The 25,618-nt window shown below is 42.0% G+C and overlaps 1 protein-coding gene across 4 annotated transcripts in view; it reads left to right on the forward strand.

Annotated features, from left to right (window-relative positions):
- The window catches only part of LOC117962282 (pre-B-cell leukemia transcription factor 3), a 78,826-nt gene that overhangs the window by 43,787 nt on the left and 9,421 nt on the right, over positions 1-25,618 (forward strand). For 2 of the 4 annotated variants that reach the window (XM_058986741.1, XM_058986743.1), the window contains exons 3-6: positions 15,813-16,054; positions 17,370-17,560; positions 18,913-19,048; positions 19,525-19,554. In XM_058986741.1, the coding sequence (XP_058842724.1) occupies positions 15,813-16,054; positions 17,370-17,560; positions 18,913-19,048; positions 19,525-19,554 (599 nt within the window). The remainder of the gene's footprint in view (positions 1-15,812; positions 16,055-17,369; positions 17,561-18,912; positions 19,049-19,524; positions 19,555-25,618) is intronic. The other 2 variants (XM_058986742.1, XM_058986744.1) reach the window with 1 other exon arrangement.

Genomic DNA, 25,618 nt, shown 5'->3' on the forward strand with positions numbered 1-25,618 from the left:
AATATTTAACATCTTTAAAAATAGAGCCCTTCATTCCGAGGCTCTTGCATGGCAACCTATTGAATTATAGCTGTTACAGTAACTGAATACCAAAAGGCAATTTTCTGCTAAGAAACAGCAAGACTGACAAGGTCAGCATGTTCTCTCCTAAGTGCACAGAATGCTTTCAATAAGTGAAATCAATGAGCCAGTGTTCCAACGTAAACTTGGAAAAGTGTTTTTTAAACGCTGGCTGCAAGATATTTTTCGCACTGGAGAGGACAAGCAGGCACCTTGGCAAACCAGAGTAAAGGGGGTTGCAGTGCATCATGTATCTACAGAGGTGGTTACTCAAAGCACGAATTCAATATTCAGGGCTTAACAGTGAGGGGTAGCAACGCGAAACAGGAATGTAAAAGCCTACCTCTGCATGCAGTGTTGCAAGTGGAGCTCTTCAAAGAAGGGCAGCAGGAAGACCATATAGATTCTATTCTAGATTCTATTCTAGGTTCTGTTTCCACCACCCCCAACAATGCCGCTCTGGAATGCTGGGTTTTCAGCATTCCATCGTGACCTCGGGGGTGCCTGTAGCAGAGAGGGAATCCTGGTTATCTGTGGCTTGGACCACAGAGCCACTCCTCAGCTTCTTTAACACAATGTTATTGCACAAAACAGACCACGCTTCTTTTCTCTCAGTACAGTCGACTGTTTTCATAATTACAGCGAGGTGGCGCACACACACGCGCGCTGTTGAAATTAACCGGTACTGCATAGTCTATAGATACAGTTTCTTGCTCCTTGTGTACGTTTGCAAAGAAAGCTCGGGGTTGGCTTCATAACTGACATGATAAAGGAATTTATTTAGGGTTAGGGATCATACTGGTACATTTTATAAAACAGCTGCTGCACCCCCAGCCATTTAGAAACACAGGGTAGTAAAATAATGACTATTTAAGTTAATATTATTATTATTATTATTTATTTCTTAGCAGACGCCCTTATCCAGGGCGACTTACAATCGCAAGCAAATACAAATACATTCAAGTGTTACAATATAAGTCATACAATAAGAACAGGAAATACAATAATTCTCAAGTGTGACAAACCACAATTCAATAATACAGCAGATAATAGTGAAAGTTACATCAGGATATGATTAAGTAGTGATAGTTACATCAGGATATGATTAAGTACAAAATGCTACAGATTAAACACTTGGGAGATTACAATATTCTGAGGTACAGGATTAAATGCAGTAAAATAGGGGGCAGATAAGAGCAAAATAAAGCATATTTAAATGAAGGGTGATAGTGTCCCAGGATACAACAGAGGAGTTCTACAGGTGCTGTTTGAAGAGGTGAGTCTTAAGGAGGCGCCGGAATGTGGTCAGGGACTGGGCAGTCCTGACATCTGTAGGAAGGTCGTTCCACCACTGCGGAGCAAGGGTGGAGAAGGAGCGGGCTCGGGAGGCAGGGGAGCGTAGCGGAGGTAGAGCCAGTCTTCTAGTGCAGGCGGAGCGGAGAGGTCGAGTGGGGGTGTAGGGAGAGATGAGGGTCTGGAGGTAGCTGGGTGCAGTCTGATCAAGGCATCTGTAGGCTAGTACAAGAGTCTTGAACTGGATGCGAGCGGTGATCGGGAGCCAGTGGAGCGAGCGGAGTAGTGGAGTAGCGTGGGCGAAGCGAGGTAGAGAGAACACCAGGCGAGCAGCAGAGTTCTGGATGAGCTGGAGCGGACGGGTGGCGGACGCAGGGAGGCCAGCCAGGAGGGAGTTGCAGTAGTCTAGGCGGGAGAGTACCAGGGCCTGGACCAGGAGCTGGGTAGCATAGTTGGTGAGGAAGGGTCGGATTCTTCGGATGTTGCTCAGGAAGAATCTGCAAGTGCGTGCCAGAGTGGAGATGTGCTGGGAATAAGAGAGGCAGGGGTCCAGGGTGACTCCAAGGTTTTTAGCTGAGGAAGAGGGAGAGAGTGTGGTAGATTCCAGAGGAACAGAGATAGAGAGATCAGAGGAGGGGGAGGAGGAGGGAAAGAAAAGGAGGTCAGATTTAGAGAGGTTGAGTTTGAGGTGATGCGAGTGCATCCAGGAGGAAATAGCAGACAGACAGGTAGAGATACGGGAGGAGATGGTGGAGTCAGAGGTGGGGAAGGAGAGGAAAATCTGAGCATCATCAGCATAGAAATGGTATGAGAAACCATAGGATGCGATGAGGGGGCCCAGGGAGCGGGTGTAGAGAGAGAACAGGAGAGGACCCAAGACTGACCCTTGGGGGACTCCAGTCAAGAGAGGGTGAGGTGTGGAGGTTGCTCCACGCCAGGTTACCTGGTAAGTGCGGTTGGAGAGGTAGGAGGAGAACCAGGCCAGAGCAGTGCCAGAGATCCCCAGGTCAGCAAGAGATGATAGTAGAATATAGTGATCAACAGTGTCAAAGGCAGCAGAGAGGTCGAGGAGAATTAGGACAGAGGAGAGAGAGGCAGCTCGGGCACACTTAAGTGAGTTGGTGACAGACAGAAGGGCGGTTTCAGTGGAGTGAGCAGAGCGGAAGCCAGATTGGAGAGGGTCAAGCAGAGAGTGGTTGGACAGGAAAGCAGAGAGCTGGCGGTGTACAGTCCGCTCGAGGGTTTTGGAGAGGAAGGGTAGGAGGGAGACAGGACGGTAGCTCTGGAGGGAGGTGGGGTCGAGGGTAGGTTTTTTGAGGAGGGGAGTGATCGAGGCTTTTTTGAAGGCAGAGGGGAAGATGCCAGAAACTTAATAAAGTTTGTGTATTATTCTCCTTATTCTTAGTAGTAGTAGTAGTAGTAGCAGTAGTAATGCTGTACCAGTATTGTGTTTTATTACTGATGAGACATACAGATAGTATTGTTCTGCCCCTGTTAATGGATATGGACCTGTAAGGCTATCCTGTGACCTGTGTTTGACCCCCTTTTGTAGAGTTGAATTCCTCAGATGTTTGCAGGATCAAGTCATTTAATCTGTGGCTGGCGCTGGCAGGGGCCTGCTTGTGAGGAGCGAGGGGGAGAGAGGAGGAGAGAGGAGGAGAGAGGAGGAGAGAGGGGGAGAGGGGGCGAGGGGGGCAGAACTCAGACAGCGTGGAGAGATATAGCGGTACTCCAGTATTTGTTGTCTGTTGTCTGTTGATAGGGATGTGGAAAGCACCTGAGTATGCCACTGTACTCCCCTTTAAGTTGGTATTGTTGAGCTTGTTTTTTGAAAGGGTGTATTTAAAGTCTCAAATAACAACAAAAAGGTGTAAAGCGCTGAATGAAGTGTGCCTGTCGGCCATAAACTGCACTAATTACTCTTGTTCGAAAGATACCCTGGCATGTCACCCCCCCATTTAGAATAAACAGTAACAGCTTAAAGGGGAGTACAATGTTAATGTTTTTCGCATCACTCATAATACGAACTGAATCTGATCTCTAATAGGTAAGAAACTGAATAGCATTCAGTGGGCCTAGATTCCCTAAACTATATTTTAGCAGCTGTACAGATCTAGTTCTAGCAGGCATGTCTGTCGTACTGTCTCCATGCTAAAGCAGTCATCCCGGATCTCAGGTCTGCGTCTCGTTTAAGAACCATCCTCCTCTAATGGTTGGCTTAATGGAAAAAAAAGGATATAGTTTAAAGCTGGCGAAATCTTAAGAAATACTGGAGAGCGGGTGTGGGGCGGGGGAGGATGTCTTCCAGGGGCTGTGAATAATGCATGTGCAGGAGCTCTTAAATGCAAGCTAGACTTTGCTTCAGTACTTTTTTGTTCTCAGTCACCTTGATGAAACAGTGTTGAAGCAGCTCTTTCAATGGCATTGCGAAGGAGGCTCTGACAGGCTGATTCTCCACCCCTGCTGCGATGCTGCTTTCTCTAGTTAATGTTCCTCAGCGAAGCGCCGCGCAGAAAGCAAACCAGAAGGGCCCCGGCTCGTGACACCACCGTGCCGGCAATCTGCATTAATTATGCAGCCGGGGCTGGTGGGAAAACGCTGTGACAGGGAGCGTTCTGGTGGATGAGTGGCAGCGTCACGACATCTTCAATGAGGAGCTCTGGAGCTGATTTACATGGAAGCGAAGAAGAAGAAGATAACACATCAGAGGCGCCGCGTCTCACTCCAGCGAGAGAACAGGGACACGTCTCTCATGACTGATTGCTCTTGATAAGTGCAGACTGGCTTTATGAACCATGCAGACTAATGCAGAACAATGGAATTATGATATAATATATAATGATATACTATAATAATAATAATAATAATAATAATAATAATAATAATAATAATAATAATAATAATAATAACAACAACAACATATCGGTCATACTTCAGTTTAGGGATCTGTTATAAGTGGTTATATGCAATCTATAAAACTGCTTAATTATGCTGCTAACATTAATCAGTTATGATAATTAGCACTGGCTAGCAATAAACATTTAGTGTCTGTATCTGCATTTGCATGCCTGCAGTATTTGACTGTAAAGTACGTGTGCTTATCTGTAATGACACGAGTATCAAACTGTAGGTTTGGTTCAAATCCTAGAGGCTTTTCTAATGCTGCCCTTCTAAAAGTTCACATCAGTAGACTGCACCACGGTAAAAGCATAGCAAAGCATAAGGACAGCAATGCAAAGCACAGGCAAGCATGGTAAACGCATGGCATTAGCATGGGTAAGGTTGCACTGTGTGTTGAAGTTAAACACGGCCCTTTCCATGTATTTCAAATCCAGATAGAGCAGAAGTTTGAATTAAACGTGCAGGAGCACGAGCGGCATGTTTCAAACAGCCTGCGCTGGGTTACAGCAGCTGATGCACAGGCAGCACTGCTGAGCAATCACAAGCAGGGAGCCGCTGAGGAAGCAATGGGCAGAGGAATTGTTTGGCTGCAGTTTATTTGCTGGTGGCATGACCAAGCCACAGTGGGCGCTATGGGCTGCTTAACTGCAGAGGCAGAGGTGCTAATTTTAAACCTTGCCCTAGATTTAACAGAGCCTAGTGTCTTTCCTTCAGCACATCTTTTGTGTTCTTGATGTATTAGTTCTGCTGTCGTGAGTGGTTTCTATATATCTCTCGACTGTATTTAAACCGGAATCCGTTGATAACTTTCATTTTAATTTGACAGGGTAGAGCCGTAGTTTGGGTTTTACTTAGGATATATTTTATAAAATGAGTGTGTTTTTTTTTAAAATTTAAAATAGAGTATTTCAAATCCTTTTTGGCAGCCATATTAAAGAGTCAGGAATTAAAAAGTGGGCCGGAGGTCACCCTATTGATTGGGCGCAACGGTCACATACTGATTTAGCAAGCAGCGTTTTAGTAACTCGGAGCAATTTGCAGTAGGTTTTATAAAATGCTAAGGTGCTGCCTTTGAGTATGCGTGCACGTGTGTGTGCGCGTGTGTGTTCTCTTTCAGTTCTGTGTTTTTTTAATGAATAATCCAGCAACAAAAGCAACGTAACAGATATTTACTAAAATAATCACACCCTGTCTGCCTGTTTTAATGGAAGATTCATAATGCAGACTAGTGTCTCTGTTAGCATCTTGAAGCAGAATAAATCCTTATCTCCTCGTCACATGATCTTATGAAGCCTCATTTATTTTGACAACAAAGTCTAATAACAATTTATCCTCGATATTAGTCTTACGGAGCCGGGTTTGCCATCTCCCTGGCTAAATGAAAGCTGTGCAGCTGCACTGTGCTTTATTACAAAGTAGGTGGCCCGAAGGAAAATGTATGTATTCTTTCCTTGTGGTATAAAATATGCATTTAGGCTTCTCATTTCATCTCCAATCTCTGTTATTCCTTAAAAATGCACAACGGCCTGCAGTCTTCTTTAATATTTAATTCGACAACTTTTTAATCTGTCATTACACTGTGATGAAGTAAGCGTCAAGTGTCGCAGAAAAAGATTAAATTATACTTGGAAATAGGAACTGAAGTGATTTAAAGGTTGTGGGCTGTGTATTTGTTTTCCACTAGTAATAATGGGAGCTCGGGTGAAAAGGGGGTTTAGTTTAGAGCCGAGCAACAGTCCCTGGTGACTTCACCTGATTTACAGGCGTCCTGCAAAGGGTTATCGTTTATTTAGGGGAGAGCTGTTCATTTGTTTTCTTGCTAAATTACACCGAGTTTCAAATTTTAACCCTGTATGAAAAAATAGCACTTAATAGTACTAGTAAAATAGGTAGGTGTTTCCCATTGCTACGGTATACGACTGAAAACTTCACTGTGTTATTTTCGTATGTCCTGCTTTTATTTTCTTAGCACAGCATTTGAATACTTCATACCGGCTCATGTGTAATATTGTTGTCTGACGGTCGTGGTGCAGAGCACTGGCCACTGCTGAGTTGGCTCTGGTATTCTGATGCCAGATTTAAATGGACCCTAAGTTAGGGCCTGAAGTTTGGCATCCTTGGCTGAGCAAATTTAGCTCATTTCTCCCTTGAGATCCAGAAAGCTTAAACTTGAGCCAGTCTGTGTAACGCCATGGCCGGGCTTTGCAGTTGCTGAAAGTTAGACACTTTTGCCCCCAGGCTACTCGTACCTTTTCCCGGGACACTGAGGTTAATGTGACTTCCTTCTGGTTGTATGAAAGACAGCACTCTGTACCCATGTGCAGTGGCTTGATTTCAACGCATGCTCCCCATTGTATCCCACGATCAATCAGTTTTGTTATCTTTACTACAGCAATCGTTTTGAACTGGTTTGGACAGTATATGCCACTTGTGGATTGTGGAGCTCCAAGCTAAATGCTTTTTTTTTTTTCTTTGTTATGAAACTTAATACATTATACAGCTTGGCTTAAAAAAACTTCAGATTGGACACACTTTTTTCCCCCTTGATCTTTTAAAATACCCTTGCAGTTGAAAGTCAAATATTTCAAATACTTTAAGGATTGCATTTGAATTTAATACATGATCCTGTCTTTATAAATCCAGTTTACAGCTTGGATATGGTAGATTTGGCAAGCGCTCCCAAAGATTTAAGAAAATAAGTTAAGTACGGTACTTGTGTCTTTTATTTCGGTGTTAGCAGCTTGCATTAAAAAAAAAAAGAAAAAAACAGAGCAGTATTTAACATCTTGACCGGGCTTAACCAGTGATAAAAATCAGAGATCACCGTTTACCTACCTAATGGTGTTTCTGTTTAGATATGAGCTTGTCAACGCTTGTCCATTTGGGCTAAAAGCAGGAAAGCCTTTTGGTGTGTGTGTTTGGGGGCTGGTAAACGTGTGTCTTTGTGAAAGAATAAATAGAGAAAGCTGCAGAGAGCAAGCTGAGTCAATAAGCAGGTTCACTTCCTGCCTGCAGTCATCACGGACAGCTCATTCTGTGCATGTGGGTGTTTCTGTTTGCATTTATAACACAGCTTTATTTAATGTTGACAGACATAGCTTGTGGCAAATGATAGTCAGAATCTATGAGCAGTCATAATGTCTCTGTCATCTTATAGTGCGCGGTGAAAAATAAGCAGTAAGTTCACCTCTGTTTTCATTGAGGGAAGCGTACGAGACAGCTAGAGCTTCACAGGGCTGTTTATTGACTTGTTCTACTAGCTGTGAACATGGAGCCTCATAGCTGCAGAGAAAATGGATTCTACTGTACAGAGTGAAAGGGCTCATGCACACACATGCGCACACACACACGCACACACACGCACACACATGCACACACACACACACACATGCACACTCACTCACAATTTAATTAATGGGATATATTTTGCATAACCCTAGTGGTTCAAGCAAAACCCACAACGTTATTGGCTGTTCTGTACGGGTTTGTTTTTGGAGGCATGGCTGCTGCACTCTCCATAAAGGATACACAAAGCTCTCTGCTGTAACTTTTCAAAGTAATGGTTCATTGTTTAAACACAGTAACAGAATGCCGGTGCCTGAGCCGGTGCTCTCATTAACCTGCTACCTCGTTAGCCTCCTCTTGTCTGATTGCTGACAGGTTTGTGTATCTGAACCTGGCTCTGCAGTGTCACCGCTCCCAACAAGTGAATCAAGTACTGGGGGCTCCATTAGGGCTTTTTGAACCAGGCCTCTGTAATAAAGGTTTGTTTTCCTGCTCGACGGCGAATGCTCCTCGTGTTAATGAGCTTCGTTCCAATTAAATCGACAACTGTTAATTACAGTAATGGCGGGGTGAGCGAGTTAACTGGGCCTGATGACACGAGAGGGGATCGCAAAGCATTTAGACACCAGATTCACTGAAACTGCCAGTGAGTTTTTAACACAGCTCGACTGAATGCTTTGAGTCTTTAAAGTTTCATTTTCTCATTGAATAACTTCATCTTAGTGTTTCATTGTATAGTCAATATATATATATATATATATATATATATATATATATATATATATATATATATATATATATATATATATATATATATATCAACTAATGGAAAAACAGGTTTGAGACTGATTATTATGTCCAGATTACAAACGGTCTGGATTAGTAGCGAAAAGAAGTTGTATTGAAAAAGCCAAAACGCTTTTGAATTCCTTATAGTGATCCAGTTTGGAGCATTTGTTAGCTTTAGATTTGAATAGCATTATATATATATATATATATATATATATATATATATATATATATATATATATATATATATATATATACTTGTATGTCATATTTCATCTTATGTACAGTACAGCGCTCTGTGATGCCGACGTGAAGGGTGCTATAAAATGCTTGCATGATTATGAAGTGCATATCGATGTTGCTGTTTCTTTGCACTGTTGCAGAACCCAAGGCATCGTTACTGTTCAAACAGGACTGGGATCACATTCTGCCTTATTCAATAAACAGCCTGGCGGGAGACTTGTTGTTTTCCTCCAGGCTGTGAAGGCATATCCACGAATAGGCTCAAACAACATCCAGACAATGGACTTTCTTTGCTCCTGTGGCTAAGCATTGCATCGGGGTCATTGTGTTTTGCTATTTATTTGTCTTTAATATATGCTTCTTTCCTAGCTGATCGCTGATATAAAGTATACATGCACACACACACGCACACGCACACGCACACACACACACACACACACACACACACAGCTTTCCTGCACTGTTTCAAACCTGCTTGATGAGTCTGCAGTCTAAAATGAGAGACCGGTCTATAAGTGTTTTCTATTATATATGTGTATGTATGTATTACAGTTATAGAGTCATGGCCATATGTGTTTATTACAGTCATTCTTTTAAATCTGAATTGATACGATATGCATATGAATGTGTTACAACAGTGCAAATATTTTTTCGCTACTGTGTAGAACATGCATATAGACCAGTATGGACTGCAGACTAAATCAAGCAGGTTAATTGCAGTCAAGCAGTTGTGGTTTGTATGAATGCATACATATCTGTCCAACACTTGCTTGCTACCTGACCTGGTTTTGTAATTTCTGATCTTTCTTCGTTCGTTCAATTACAAGTATCATTCATTGCAATACATTTTTCTTGTAAATTTCCTATCAATACATCTGCAAAGTTACCAGCTTCCAGAAGGCAAATAAACTCCAGTTGATGTGTGCAGAGGTCATCCTTGCTAGTTACAGCTGACCCACGGACTCACTGAGGCCTGGCCGTGGTCACGTGGTCAGTGGTCACCCATTCGCTTGGCCGTCTGCCCGCTCAGGCACGAGCGAGGGGTCCTGGGGGCCGAGGCAGCAGGACGTGTTTACCAGGCCTGCCCGAGTCTCCCAGCAGGGCTGTCACTTTCCTGAAATATCCGTGTTTCAACAGGGCAGTGATTAATTTTGGTGCGCTTGGTTGAAATGTCTACAAGACGTTTGTTTTGGGTTATCTTATCCCTCTGTGGTGTGGCTCCGCTGTCAGAGCCTCTCTGTGTCGCCGCTCGGAGTGAATCAACACCACGAGAGGCTCCCTGACTTGACAGGGCCTTGTCCAAACAATGCAGCCTTTTGTTGAGTCTTCTTTCCCTCTCTTTAAACGCTGTCAGGGTGGATGTTATGGAAACTCCAGCCCCTATTTATCTAGACTAGAGGAGGTGAACGGCTTCTCTGTTAAGTGCACTGCATAGCCACATGTGCGCCGGGGCCTTTTGTGAATGCAAGCAGTGAGTGATCTGATGAACTTGGGAACAAAAGCACAGGAACTCACACTTGTTAAGAAGAATGTTGTTATGTGGTAGAAAATTGCCGTTTTGATGGAAATATTATAATACTTCTTGTATTGCTGATCGGAAAGATTATTATTATTATTATTATTATTATTATTATTATTATTATTATTATTATTATTAATTTAAACATTTTTAATGAACGTTCCTTGACCCAAGGACCCATAAAAGAAATATGAATCAGTAACACTTTCAAAATTGCCCGTGATGTGTGACTTTATATAAAATGTGACTTTATAATTATTATAATGCAATATAATAGAAAAGCAACGTGTGTATGAAAAGCACAGGTACCCTCTGTATACGATGTCAGGTATGGTCATTATAGGGCTGTTAACACAGGCAATAGCTAATGTGTTTTAATGTGTTAATTGCGTGTTAATTACGTGTTAATTACTGTACATGTTAGTCAGTACCCTGGGGCACTTTCTAAGATGCAATTGGCCTGGATGTAGGCCAAGAGACTTGTAGGACGAATGCTTTGGAACAAAAGCTTTCTACCCTGTTCCCTATGAGGAAGTATACTGGGACAGGCTTATTACGGGAGGGTTTGGGGTCCGTTTTCAAGTGCAGTGGGTTTTGAGAAACACCTCTTCTATTGCACTGTGTATCACAGCAGCGGGATTCTGTTTATAAACCCCGAGTCCCGCCTTCTCTCTCTCTGCCTGTCTGTTACTGGGGCTTACGAGGCATCATTAGGCCGGGACTGTGGCCTAGTTTAAGTGAGGTGACCTTCGTAGGTATTGACGTGAATATATTCGATTCCCATTGGGTAGCTTTAGCCCACGTTGCGGATCAATGCAATTAGATGCCTACAATGTCAATATTCACCAGTAAATAGGAACGTGGCATCGGCTGGTTTGATTTGCATTAGTGCATGAATACATTATTATTTTATATGTGACACTAAACACATCTTTGAAGTCTTTATTTTAACTTGGAGTGTGTTGATTTTTTTTTTTTCTGTGTAGCACTTTTAAAACCAACATCAAATGGCATCACCGGATTATTTTACTATAGTTTAATTTACACCTTTTACAGTAGAAAAAGTAATTTACTTATTTTGTTTCCAATATTACCCTGTCTGCCTTCATCTCCTGCATGTGTTAGGTTTCACCGTACTCTGCAAAATCTGTACAGTAACTGCAGTAGATGACTTATCTTACACAGTAACAGAGACATCCTCCACACAATGCAGTACAGTCCAGTACACTACACACAATGCATCACAGTACACTACCCTACAGTACACTACACACAATGCATCACAGTACACTACCCTACAGTACACTACACACAATGCAGTACAGTACACTACCCTACAGTACACTACACACAATGCATCACAGTACACTACCCTACAGTACACTACACACAATGCAGTACAGTACACTACCCTACAGTACACTACACACAATGCAGTACAGTACACTACCCTACAGTACACTACACACAATGCAGTACAGTACACTACCCTACAGTACACTACACACAATGCATCACAGTACACTACCCTACAGTACACTACCCTACAGTACACTACACACAATGCAGTACAGCACACTACCCTACAGTACACTACACACAATGCAGTACAGTCCAGTACACTACACACAATGCATCACAGTACACTACCCTACAGTACACTACCCTACAGTACAGTACACACAATGCATCACAGTACACTACCCTACAGTACAGTACACACAATGCATCACAGTACACTACCCTACAGTACACTACACACAATGCATCACAGTATACTACCATACAGTACAGTACAGCTCTGCATCTCAGCTCATGGTAGCACAGCAGCGCTGTTACTTCACGGCTGTCCACATCACACTCCAGTGATGAGAGTGAACAAGCCCAGGATTAAAGGTCAGCTAATCCCATTGAAGAGAGGGCTGGGGAGGGTGCTGAGAGGCGGGGGTCACAGTATACCATGGGATATTGACGGTGATGATTTCACAGTGTCACCGCACAAGGCTACAGCTGCTCAGGGAAGGTGGCGTAGCAGCTCTAAGAAGGTGGAGCAGAGTTAAGAAAGCTCCCTAGCATTTTCTGCAGAAACTTTTTTTTTTTGTATTTATTTTTTTTTAGCATTTTTGGATTTACTATATTTGACAAAGCTTGACTAAAGGGTCAGTTTTGCACATGTGTGCAATGCTTTCTGAGATGGTTACAGATTACAAATAAATAAATACGTAAATAGATTTTTTTTAAAAAGCAAACGTACAAATATTTTGGCAGAACTTGGCATAGGTGTTGCTCCATAGCCTGTACGCAGCTCTGAAACATACAGCAGTGTCCGCATGTCTTTGTAAATACATTCAAAGCCGTGGCAATGAAATCCAGTCTGTTGAGATGGGGTATAGGGAATAAGAGGTACAATTGTTCTCAGATTCTCTACAGGTTTGTTTCTCGCAGGCCAGGGAGCCTGCTTCCAAACGCCTGAGTTATGGATGTCTCTCCTAACTGCATTTCTGGCACGCACAACCCTCAGCGGGCTCTTTTTGGAAGGCAGAATTTGGGGCTGCTGGGGTAATCATTTTCACTCTGCTGATTTTCTAAATAGAAACGGACATGTATGATAAAAATGTCAGCCCCACTCCACACGCCTGGACCCGTAACAGGATTACATGTCACTCCTCAGTGTCTCGCTCTGTGGTTTCCCTCACCCGTGAATGGCTGCATTATTGCTCACAGGAACTCCGCGGTAATACATAGTAAGAGACAAGTAGCTCTTTATGGCCTGTGATTATTTGGTTTGAATGAAACCCATGATTTATGTCCATTTAACTGAAAAACCCTGTAAATTCCCTCTACTGCATTTGTCTTCAGTAGAGAAGGAGTCAAGCAAAAGTGACAACTGGGTTGGCGTGGAAATGTGCGCTGTGTCTCCGTGTTATATTTAATATACCTGACATGAAAAGCATGCACACGCCACACTGCAGCCACCTTAAGTACTCCGGGGGGAGTGGCACTTAGCTTGCAGCCTCATTTAAATGTGCATGCCTGGCAGTGTGCAGTGCTCCATTCACAAGAAGCCTCATCTTCCTGTTGTTGACATTTTTGCAAGTCAACTAGTGTGTAGTACTAGCAGGATGTTTATTATTTCATGTGCCAGTAAAAAGATAGCTAGTGATACACTAAAGTTTGTTAACATCTATCGTGCTCTGCGCCCAATCATTTATATTTTTTGTACCCCTTCTGTCTGGAGGTTTCAGCTCAAGTACTCCTTTACAATCTTCACTCTATTAAAAGGTCAACCACTAAGTGATGCACGAGGTACACACTGGTACACAGCACCGCTACTCTTACATTACTTTTCTTAGTGTTGCTTTCCTTGCATTTCACTTTTTTAAAGGTATACATCATCATCAGCTACCTTGCAACGGAGCTTCCTGATTGGTGGATTAAAGTTCCGAGTTCCGATTCTAATATTATGTAACCAATAATAATAGCCCGGAAAATAATTTTTAAAAAAAATAAAAACTGTTCTGCAGTAGAATTATTATTAGTTATCTGTACTATACAAATGTCTGTGATCTGCTTTTAAAAAAGCAAAATAAAATAAATAAATAAATAAATAAAAATCAAGCCTGATGGAAATAGTGCATGCATTGCTTTGTACCGAGAACATTTTTACAGGCTGGAGTAATCATTTTGTTTTTATTGCAAATAAGTCAAAAGTTTTCTGCTTTAAAATGAACAGCCCTGTAGTGCAGTGTAGTGCTGGGCTCTGCATCCATGTACTGTGCAACTTCCCTGCCACTGCCCTGCGTGTGCAATCAGACGGGTCAAACGTTCAGCTCTGTGTTTGTTCGGGGGCTGCGGAGCACAACAGAGCCAAGGCAGGCTCCTAATCTTCTTATTTATAATTCAAAAGCTTGCCCATATATTAATGAAGCCTTAATGAGCTGTTGAAAATCCCTGAATCGCAGTCCGATTATTAAACTCAAACGGGCTCTGTAATCATAGCGTTTGAGTGGGCTTGGGGTCCTTTTCACATCTGCCTCTTTGTATTGTGAAGCATGCAAGCTTATTTGGAGAAAGCTTTGTAATAATTTTGACCTGCAATTTATTTATTGGCCTCTGAATGCGGTGTTCTCTCTGCAGATGCTCGCCGGCATTATCTGCAAGGGCAGGTGCGCTGCATGTTGAAAGATGGCTAATTAGGATGTGCTGAGAGATATGCAAAAACTCTGGGCCTGGCAACAAAGCCAAGAGCAGTGTTCAACAATGTTGCAGTGTCTGTTTCAGGGATTCTCTTAAACCCCCGACATAATGAAATAGATTAAATGTAGATTAAAATCTGTTACAATGTGCTTGCATTTCACTATGCACAAATCTTTTTTTTTTTTAAGCACAGCAGACGCACTGAGCTACGCTGCCAAATTATAGAAGATATTATCGTGATTGTTTGATAATTCTGGCGTCTATAGTGATGTATACAAAGACTGCCAGACCTTACAGTTTGTAAGGATGCCACACGTACAGTAGGGAAAGGTGGAGAAAGACATTCTGTACCCCAGTGAAATAAGATTAATTCTCTGTGTGTTTAGGAGCGTAAGTGCTTTTACTGTACTAAAATTAAATCATTAACTACTTCAGGGTCTGCATGGAGGTTTAATTGGTTCAATTAAACAATTTAGAACAGGGTTGGAACACAGACCAGGAGTGGAAGGGCCAGCTTTGGCCAGCCTAACCTAAACCGAGCGCAAATGATAACGATCTAGTCTGTGCAGTATATATGCACGAGAACCAAACCGGATTGTACTGTCGGCGGTTAGCATCTTCTCAGAAAATAGAAATGCCAGATCTTAGCAGAGCATTTGGCAGCTTATCGATGTTGCTGTCATGTACGCGTCCTGCAACACACAGTGAGCACTGCAGTGTGTAAATAAAAACAGGCACAGGAAGCCCGTGCACGCACACACACACAACTCTGTGTGACTGGGGGTGAGTACCTGCTCTGGAACAGATTAAACAGGTTCATTGAGCTCAGTGCTTTTGTGTGTTTCTTTTCTGTATTGTAACTTCCTTAATGAGAATGAATGATTGGAGATGTCATGGTTTAGGGACGTTCTGATGCGGCAGTAATTGCTTTTAAAAAGTACAGTACGCAGTAGGCTGTTGGTAATTGCTTGGCAGGCAACCTTTGGTGACCTGTTGTTCTCAGGTAGAACGATACCTGTTAGGAGAATTGAATTTGTCTAATTAGAAAGCTCCCCCTCGAGGGCAAATCTTTTTCTTTGTCTTGCAGAGAGAGGGTTGTGTTAGTGTAGGAGGGAGCCAGTTTTATTGTCTGCTAATGTGATTATAAGTATTTTCATAATGGGGTTTGCAGAATTGCTGAATCTCACCGGTTTTATAGGCAGACACTGTCTGAAATATATACTACAGCATACATATCGGCGTTTACAATATATGAGTTCAATAAGGAAAGAAGTGCTTGACATAAGTACTGCTGGTAGTAGAATCCACTTCATTTTTTTATTTTGCTGAGGAAAACTTCAATAACATGGTAATAATAGTATTGCGGATGTCTCACTATGGAAATATTTAACAACAAATGTTTTGCGCATGTAACTACAAATGAGTGAATATTTCTTGCTAGCCAACATGTCATGTTTTGCAGTAGATGGTCTGACTGCGTGAAACACCCCCAGCTCACCAGGTCTTTCTCTGTTTCGTTTCCCAGGCCTCAGCATCCGAGGGGCTCAGGAGGAAGACCCCCCGGACCCCCAGCTCATGCGGCTGGACAACATGCTGCTGGCGGAGGGCGTGTCGGGGCCGGAGAAGGGGGGCGGCTCTGCGGCTGCTGCCGCCGCTGCCGCTGCTTCCGGAGGAGCCTCGGACAACTCCATCGAGCACTCCGACTACAGAGCCAAACTCACACAGATCAGACAGATCTACCACACAGAGCTGGAGAAATACGAGCAGGTACGGAGCACCGCGCCTTAAAATCCAATGCTGAACTGTGCCAGGGGGTTGTTGCACCTGCTTTACAGACTCAGCCTTGAAACAGAGTAGTTAAAAAATATATATGTTTTAATGCATGCAAAACAAAATGTGTGCACCGGTAATACACTGCGGAATCAGAAGTGTGCTTCTCAGACCTTGCAAACCTCTGGGATTTTGTGCTGCGTAAGAAAAAAAAAGAACCTTCCTTATTATTCTACTGTGCACGATTAGAGTGCCATGATGGGTTATGAGATGTTTGATAAAGATGCTGGGATTCTAACAGTGAGAGAGAGAACATTTCGTATTGCCAGTGAAGCTGTACGTTGCATTAAAACACAGCCAGAGAAATAAACACGTTATGTTATGGCAAATGTTGTGCTTTTAAATGCATCCAGAGACCCAGTTTAGTAATTTGTCATGAATCCACAATACAGTGCAGGGTATTTGAAAACCCAAAGACACTGAAAGAAATAATAAGAGATGGAAAGTGATGCAAGTGGAGCAGCCAACACAAAGCTGGCAGGGATGTAAATTAGAGTCTAATTTACTTCCAGTGTTCTGTAAAGAAAAAAAAAAAAACACTTTGCCTGGAGTGTATGCATCTTTCTTGAGGGTGTATCCAGATTTTAATTATCTAAATGTAAATACTTAACGAATTTTACTTAGAGTAATGAGCTAAAGTGCACACTACATAAATGAGATGTTCTAATTAATCATGTATGAACTAGTGGTTTAACGAAAAGCCGTTTAAATTCTCTGGGAATGCTGGGCAAAAGCCACATTGTAAATCAGCAATGGCATTCATAGATGACTTCACCTATTAAGCTGTGAAATGTTCAGCAACTGGCACGCTAAAACTGAGGTCTATTTTTAAAGGTGTTGCTTTTAAGAACATCACACTAACTTAGATTGTAATAGAATCTGGAAGCTTAAGGAAGGGTTTGTTTTGGATGCTGTCCTCTTTCGCTGAGATGAGGTTAAAAGCTCTAACACCACAAATGCAGACCAGGCCGACTGTCTTGCATTCTGGTTGAGAGGCTCGCTTGCGGTGCGCGGGGTCGCCGGTTCACACCCAGCATCCTCTCCGTTACACTAGGGCAATATATAAGAGGTTTAAACATTATACAAGGGATGTAACACAAGTCGGGTTGATCTACAGGTGGCACATACTGTTATATCACTAAAATGATGGTAAAGACAGGGTGGAAGCTGTGAACTGAAGTCGTGGTTCAGTCTGTGACTCTCACGGATTGCTTCTTTTCTTTTTGTCTTCCCCCCCCCCCTCCCCTCCCAGGCGTGTAATGAGTTCACGACCCACGTGATGAACCTGCTCCGTGAGCAGAGCCGGACGCGCCCCATCTCCCCCAAAGAGATCGAGCGCATGGTGGGCATCATCCACCGCAAGTTCAGCTCCATCCAGATGCAGCTGAAGCAGAGCACCTGCGAGGCCGTCATGATCCTGCGCTCCCGGTTCCTCGATGCCAGGTACGATAATACAAGCCCTTCGCTTTGAATGCACCTTCTGTGCAGCGACCCCCAGAGAGCTGCAGTCTGTAAGTCAGTTGCCTCACGCCAGGATCAAAGACAGTGAAATTACGGGACTAGGTGTGCAAGCCCAGGTACAATAAGAAATGTGCATTAATGGGGGTTAGTATTCTCTGGGTGAAGAAACAGATCTGTGTGCAATGGCCTTTACCCTTTTCAAAAAACAAACACTGCAAACCACTGATTTAAAGACAAAGTGGTTCATTCTCTCCTTAACCTAAGCTATACATGTAATATCCTGCCTTTATACCAAAAAGAGGTGTGCAGATGCACCCCATCCACATACCATGATGATCCCTGTCTTTTAACATGAACTTGTCTTGTATTGCATGTTTGAGCAGATTTAATCAAACACACAGTATCCCTCCTTGAAATGCTTGCCTGAACTCCTGTATGATTCTTTTTAATACTTCTGAATATCTTACGATTGAGTGTCCTGAACAATCCTGTGCTGCTTTCAGGGAAATCCTAAGTATTAACTATCCACTACAGTTTGATGATTAACAGCAATTACCTCCTCCATGTGTAGATCTGTGTAATGTGAGTGGGCTCCGTGGCAGAAAGCCTTTTGAAAAGCATGAGGTAGAATGAAACAGCAGGTGGAAATGTGATTAGCAGGGCTGTATAGGTGCAAATTATCACTGAGGCCATGATTAGTGAAATAATCCTTTGTTATTAATCTGCAGACTTATATGGCTGGGGAAAGTACTTATTAAGGGTATCCTTTCCACGTTTGTTTAGTCAATCAAACAGCGCACCTGAAAGCAGTTCAAACACCCCGCCCCCCCACGAAAAAATAAAATCAACTAAGAATGAAGTAATTTTGCTAACAAGAAGGTCTTCAGCAGGTGTTTGCAATAATTACAGACAGTTGGTGCTGGTCTTTGGAGAACACTAGTAACTTTTTGCAAGGTAAATTGGGCAGATGCACATTCACTGCACATTATCCGCGTGAAGGGAAAGTAAACAAGGCAAAATAACTGGATGCTCAATAACAAGGTACACAGAACTCAGGGGAGGGACTCGACCAGGCGTCTCGTTAGTGTAGTTAGTAACAATGTACAGCTAAAGGGACGCGGCCCTCTCAGGGAGTGATGCTCAGCTGTGCGTTTCATGACTGCACTGAACTGCACCACGGCCTCTGTCTCGATACCGCTGCTAACATTCCACGTGAATTCAGGGGCAGTATTTTCAGAATGTTTGCTCCTGTCTTTAATTAACATCGGAGCACGGAAATAACGAGACTCAAAGTCAAGTGAGTGCGTTACTTTATTTCTTTTGTGTCGTTTCAGGCGAAAAAGGCGTAACTTCAGTAAACAGGCGACGGAGATCCTGAACGAGTATTTCTACTCGCACCTCAGCAACCCCTACCCCAGCGAGGAAGCCAAAGAGGAGCTGGCCAAGAAGTGCAGTATCACAGTATCCCAGGTGAGCTCCAGCACGCAGTGCTGCCGCAGACTAGAAACAGCATGTGGATGCTCAAGAGCCATTAAATCATCCTTGCTCCAAAATGCCAGCGTACGGGACAAAAGTGTACGAATGTACGGATTCATTCCTTCTCTGCGGCTATCCATCTTTTCTAGTACTTGAGTAAGACTGCTTGGCTGCCATGGTGTAAAAGCACTTGGATCACTGTGGTTCTTGGGTACCTATATGCAGTATTCACATACACCCAGGGGTCTTTGGCAACCCGCTTACCGTTTTTTTTTTTTTAAATAAACCTCTAGTTTGTTGAAAAGTTATGCCCCGTACATGATCTCCTTTTTAAGATTAAAAAGAAAATGCAACATGACATCTTTTTTTTTTTTTTTTAGTTGGTTGTTGTTTTGTTACTGTTTGTGGGAGGTGGTGTATTAAAAAGTAAAAAGGCGGTTTCTGTAAAAGACATTCTCTTTTGCCTTCAGGGTATGGGAAACAGGATCACAGTGTCGCAGGTATGTTACATTTCTACTGATTAGCCACTGTATGTATGTGAAAATATATATATATATATATATGCATTACTCACACAAACACACACTGCAGACTAGCCTCAGAGCCGGAAAACACGCCCAAATTACAAAACTTTTGGACGAGTTTGATGTAAGGTCGTCTTTTTTTTTTTTGCAGTTTGCAATTGCTTATTAAAAAAAAAAAAAAAAAAAAAAAAAAAAACACTCCTCAATATAAATGTTTTTTTTTTGTAGTTCTACCGGCAATCTTTTTTTTTTTTTTTTTTTTTTTTTTTTAATCAAACTTGAGTTGTGTTGTTGTAAGATCCAACATGTAAAAAATATAAATTAAAAAAAAAAAAAAAAAAAGGTTACTGTTTGCGTAGAACTTTCAGGGAGCGAGGGGTAGAGATGGGCCAACCAATCCAGAGACGCTATAGCAAACCACATTGACTCGACGCAACCCAACTGACAATGCCTCGCTGGGCTCAGCTTGGAAAAAACAACGGAAAAAACAATGAGAAGGAACTTATTGGGTCAACAGCCAGGGCTCGGGACACTGGCATTAATCTGGAAGCCATTCTGGTGATTGGGGTTATGCTTATGAATGCAGAAAGAGACCTGCTGGAGCCAGCAATAACCCCCTGCTCACTCAGTGGGTGATGGAAATGGGAGGAATCAGGACTAGCAGCAGATATCTGTATCGAAACGAGCCTGCTGAACAGTGTACCAGGAAGAAGCAGCTACGCAGTGAACATATTTTCCACCACCGTCAAGCAGAAAGAATCTAATGGTGGCTTTCGCGCAAATTACCGCGCTTGATCAGACAATTGCGCGTCAAGTGCAGCCTACACTTTTATTTCCATCAACTCCAACGAACGGCAAAGACGGCGTTTCTTGCCAGACGAACGCGATTCTTGCAGCTTTATTGTGTGCTTCCCTCTTCCAATCAGTACGAATACCCGACAGCTTAGTTTTGCAAGTCTGCTTATAAAGAGAAAAAAAAAAATCCTTCAGATATCCAGTGATTGGCTTTGCGCTGATTGCTTACTGATCAAATGAGCCATGCTTATCAATATTTTAGGTCGTTATATATTTAAAGGAACAATGCCGAGGTATATTCGTTAAGTATTAATGAATTCTACTCAATTATTGAAATTATTAGCAGCCGAGACCTCTGAATCAACCCTTGGCAGCATAATTAAGACCTGGTCTGAGGATTCATTACAGGGTCTGAGAAGAAGAAGACGTTATTAATCCAGGCGTATTGAGACATTGGAAAGAACATCCATTCACCTCAAGTGACAACGCAGGGCTATTGACTGGAGATGAAGAGGGAAAACTGGTCAATAATTAACTACAGTGCCTGACGATTTCCATCGACGGGGAGCACGAAACGCAGTGTCGAAATCTTTAGGCGGAATAATAAATGTGATTGTTTTTTTCAGGTAAGGTAATAACATCCTTACTTTAGCAATCAAACTACTCAGGAATACGGCAGTCTTAACGAAATTCAGGATACTGGCGGAAAACAGCAATCATGGAGGTGTACATACCTGCACTGTATGACTTGAAGTTTTTTCAATATTATTTTCTCGTTCCCATTTAAAGCCCATGCCTGTGTGAAAGCTTGCACTGTGATTATACCTAACCGCTGCCTACAATGTTAACAGACCTGAGAATCTAGTAGCGCAGTTTCGTTACTAAACGTGGCTGGTCATGCACGGAACATTGCTGTGCATACAATCTCAAGCCATAACTACGTACAGACTAGCTCGCATCACCCATAACTTCAAAACGCTGTAAGAAACACAGAAGAATAACCCTAACCCTAACCCTAAACGTTTGTCTTCTTCACTTTGTTAGTGGTAGCGTCTATAAAGAGTCATAACAGCGTGATTCAACCAACATGTGCAATAGCACTGCCATACAAAGATTCATTTATTTGTGTTATTAGAAACACCAGCGTCCCTCCTCACACACCTGTTAGTGTTCGCGCCAGCCGCTCTGAAGCGTGTCTGCACAGCTTATTACCCACCTGATCCCCCGCTATCCCCAGTGGATTGCACGGCTCACATACAGTAATGAAGGCTATTGACCAGAGTGTGCTTTTAAACAAGCTGTGCTTCTCTCCCCGGCTTAGTGACTGGGCAGCCTGGCGCAGACAAGCCAGCATATTATTTCACGCACTGAGTGCCAGTGGTTTTTAATGGAGAGTGCGGTGTGCATGTATTGTCATTCAGGATATGTTAAAGGTCAGTCTTGGGGTTTAACTAGCAAGGTTTACCCTTGTGTGCGTGTGTTTCTACCGTGGCATGAAAGGCGTTGTAGGGATTGCATTATGTTTTTTATCTTCAGAGTCTGTTGCATTGATTTGTCCATTAGGTTTCCTTTCAGAAATCCCTGTGTAATGTCTTTGAATTCCAGAAAACCCTTCTGACTGAGGCGTGTGTTTAATTGTGTGAAATAGCAGTGTCTAGATAAGGACTGGGAGGGATGTACGAGGTTGCTGGCTTCTGCCATCCATTTCTTCCTATTTTTTCTTTTTTTTTCTTTTTGCAATACAGACTGAAAAGGCAAGACCAATGACTTTACAGTATATCATTGAAATATGGCCCGGTGCTGTGATAAAGAGTATTCAAAAACAACATGTCTGACAATGCATGTGTATTTCTGTAAATGTATGTACGCGTGGTGTCAGTATCTGGAATGTGCCGCTGTCTGGATCATTAAAATAGGACCTAGGGTCTTTCCGCCACACCCCTCTCTCCCCCCCATCCCTTTCAGCATGTCTCAGAGCCCCAACGCAGCCAGTTTGGTTCACAGTCAGCTGGGGAGAAGGAGACAGATTTTTAGGATAAATGTTTTGGCTGAAGATGAAATGCATCATCTGTTCAGTCCTCGCACTGCTTTAAAGGTTAGGAGGTTTCTGCTTGCTGAGAGGAGCCTCCTGTCGAGTGTCAGAAATAGCTGGCGAGTGTGGAGGGGAGGGGAGGGGAGGGGAGTGGAGTTGAGTGGGGTGGGGAGACAGAGCTGAAGCAGACAAGCAAGGCACGAGGAACTTATTAAAGAACATACCTGTTTATCTGGGTTTCTCATCTTCATATCCCCTTTGGTCACAGTTTTTCTTTAGTTTCATTTTTAGAAATGTGTTTATGTGAACGCTGTGGGGTATGAAAAAAGCCCTGCCAAAAAGCTGAATAGCATTATAAATATTGGATAGATGGGAAATGTAACATGGTACAATTATACAAGCAGTGACAGAAAGGGATTTTAAGTTTCAATGTATATAAAACAGTGGGAGACCGTATTTATCCTGCTGAGCCAACATGCACCCCCACAAAACAACCGTCCTCTAAAAATAGGCACCCATAGGGACACTGCAAACGCTGTTTTTTTATTTTTTTATTTTTTACTACTGCTATATATTGTATGTGTTTTTAAAGGTAAATTGACCATATACTAATTATACCCCAAACTAGAGCCAATTATACTCCAGACTACATGTAGCACCCTGCTTGCAAATTCTGTTCTATCCAGCTTGTACAAGGTTATATACATTCTGCATGCTGAATGTGGGTGCTCTGTTGTAAGCGTCCAGGGTTGCACAATGTGCAGTATGCTGTCCTTACAAGACTAGCTCGTATAGATAGCAAATATGACATTTCATCAGTGCAGACATTTCACTGTTACTCTTATGATATCTTACGATGACTGCAGTTGAAGATTCTAGAGTCGGTTGTCTGGGGTACCTTTTGTCTTTTTTAACACACGCCTGTGTTTTTTTTTTTCACATGTAATAGATTTTGTAATCATTTATCTATCTATCTATCTATCATGTACATATCCAATCCAGTAAATAATTGCTAATGTATTCATAATTTTGTTCAGTGTAATCCGCATGATAATTCTGCATAGTAATGTTGTAAGTGCAATGCATACAGATGTGTTGCCGTGTTGAAGTGGAGTAGAATTCATTACATTCATTGTATTAACTCTGTGCTGACAGTAAGTGACTGCATCATGAGCCGCTGTGAGGCCTGTTGTTGTCATGAGAGCCGACATTTCAGTGGCACCATCCCCACATCGGCTTTAATAAAGAGCGGATTAAACTCGACAAAAAGATTAGCATCTTTTACAACAAACACAAATCACAGCGGAGGCTCTTTTTATTATTAAATGGGGAGGATACAAGAGATACAGCTTTTATTATTACATGTCATTCATCTACTCTCATCTGTTAAAAACGATATATTCTGTTACAGTCGTATTGACACCAAACGCATTATAAATAAAGAGTGGTGCTATCTTTTATTATTATTATTATTATTATTATTATTATTATTATTATTTATTTCTTAGCTGACGCCCTTATCCAGGGCGACTTACAATTGTTACAAGATATCATATTATTTTTACATACAATTACCCATTTATACAGTTGGGTTTTTACTGGAGCACTCTAGGTAAAGTACCTTGCTCAAGGGTACAGCAGCAGTGTCCCCATCGGGGATTGAACCCATGACCTTCCGGTCATGAGTCCAGAGCCCTAACCATTACTCCACACTGCTGCCCTTATTATATCTGAAAACACAAATGAACAGTTCAAATAAGGCATGCATTGTAAACTTAACACACTAGAATGTTTTGTATAACTAGATTCAACTCATTTTATTTGCTAATTGAATTTTTTTTTTTTTTTTTTTTCTTTAAATACGTTTTGGATTATACGTCTTACCGTAATTTTACGCAAATAGCACACTGCTTTTTTAATTGATTTTTTAAATAATGTGTGCTAAAAAATATAATGGCAGTTCATTTTACAGGGGGGGTGGGGGGGGGTATTTAGGTGTATATGTCCTATACGGTACATATGGTTCTGTTTACATAGTTATATGCAGAATAACCTAATTTACATATATAATTACGATATCACTTCACCAGGAAAGCTTTCATATCTAGAGCCCTGAAACAAATGTGACTTTTATTTTTCAATAATTGGTCCAACCATTAGATGAACCCTGATCTGACCAAACTGTTGAGTTGCATTTAAAATGTTAAAATGCCCAACCTGTTCCAGGAGCACAGATATGTTTACGTCCAATATTTAAAAACATCGACAGATAAAGTGGGGGTGGCACAGTCATCATACTGGGTTAATCTAGTTGTGGGTTTGCTACTTTAATTGCCAGTGATGCAATGCAGATCCATCGTTTAAATACTTCTTTATTTTTTTTTAAGACACGGCACAATGCTGTGTTTCTTTGTTGGACGAGAGAAAGTGCCTCTTTATTTGCAGTAGCGCTTCTGGGGTGTTAGAACCAAGTTAAGTATAAAGGATGATGACTCGTCCTTTCATTGCTTCCAATTAAACCCTGCTTGTTAGTTTAACCTCTAGGTAAACCTATCAAACAAACGACGGCAAGGAAACACAGCCAACAGTGGCTTTCTTCGCATGGATGGTCATTAATTTTAATTGCCGAGATATTAAAAGATTTAGAAGCACAGAGACAAGCAGGGTAGAAACGATCTGATGTCATGCAAATCCACTCTCTGCAGCTGGGCTAGACAGACCCAGATATTAAAATGTAAGCGAGAGAATGGGAATGAAATCAAGCTTCATTAAGGACAGCTTCTCTTTGGCTGGTCCAGCAAGGCGTGTTCGTACTGCAGACGCAAAACCTTTAGAGTCGCAGCAGCGTTTTTATAGAGCAATTAAAAAAAACAAAACAAAGTGAATCTGTTTCTGTATCTTATTCCACAATTCTATCCATTCGTCTCAGCGTTTTGATATCAGTTGACAGGCCCCCATGTATTAGATTATGTGGACAAGGACAGTCGTCTCCTTTTTAATTATATTTATATGTTAATAACTGCCTTCCAATTCATTCACTTCTTAAGTGATGGTACCATTAGTCATTTTCTTCCTCTCTCTGTCATGCAAAAATTCACTCTACATTAATTAATTGGCTTTTGCTATTTTCAAAATGATGTTTCAGTATGTATTTACTTATGCATACATATTACCCCAAGTAAAAAAAATAAAAATAGATAAATATATATATGA

This window comes from Acipenser ruthenus, chromosome 15, assembly GCF_902713425.1.
Source record: "Acipenser ruthenus chromosome 15, fAciRut3.2 maternal haplotype, whole genome shotgun sequence".
Classification (NCBI taxonomy): domain Eukaryota; kingdom Metazoa; phylum Chordata; class Actinopteri; order Acipenseriformes; family Acipenseridae; genus Acipenser; species Acipenser ruthenus.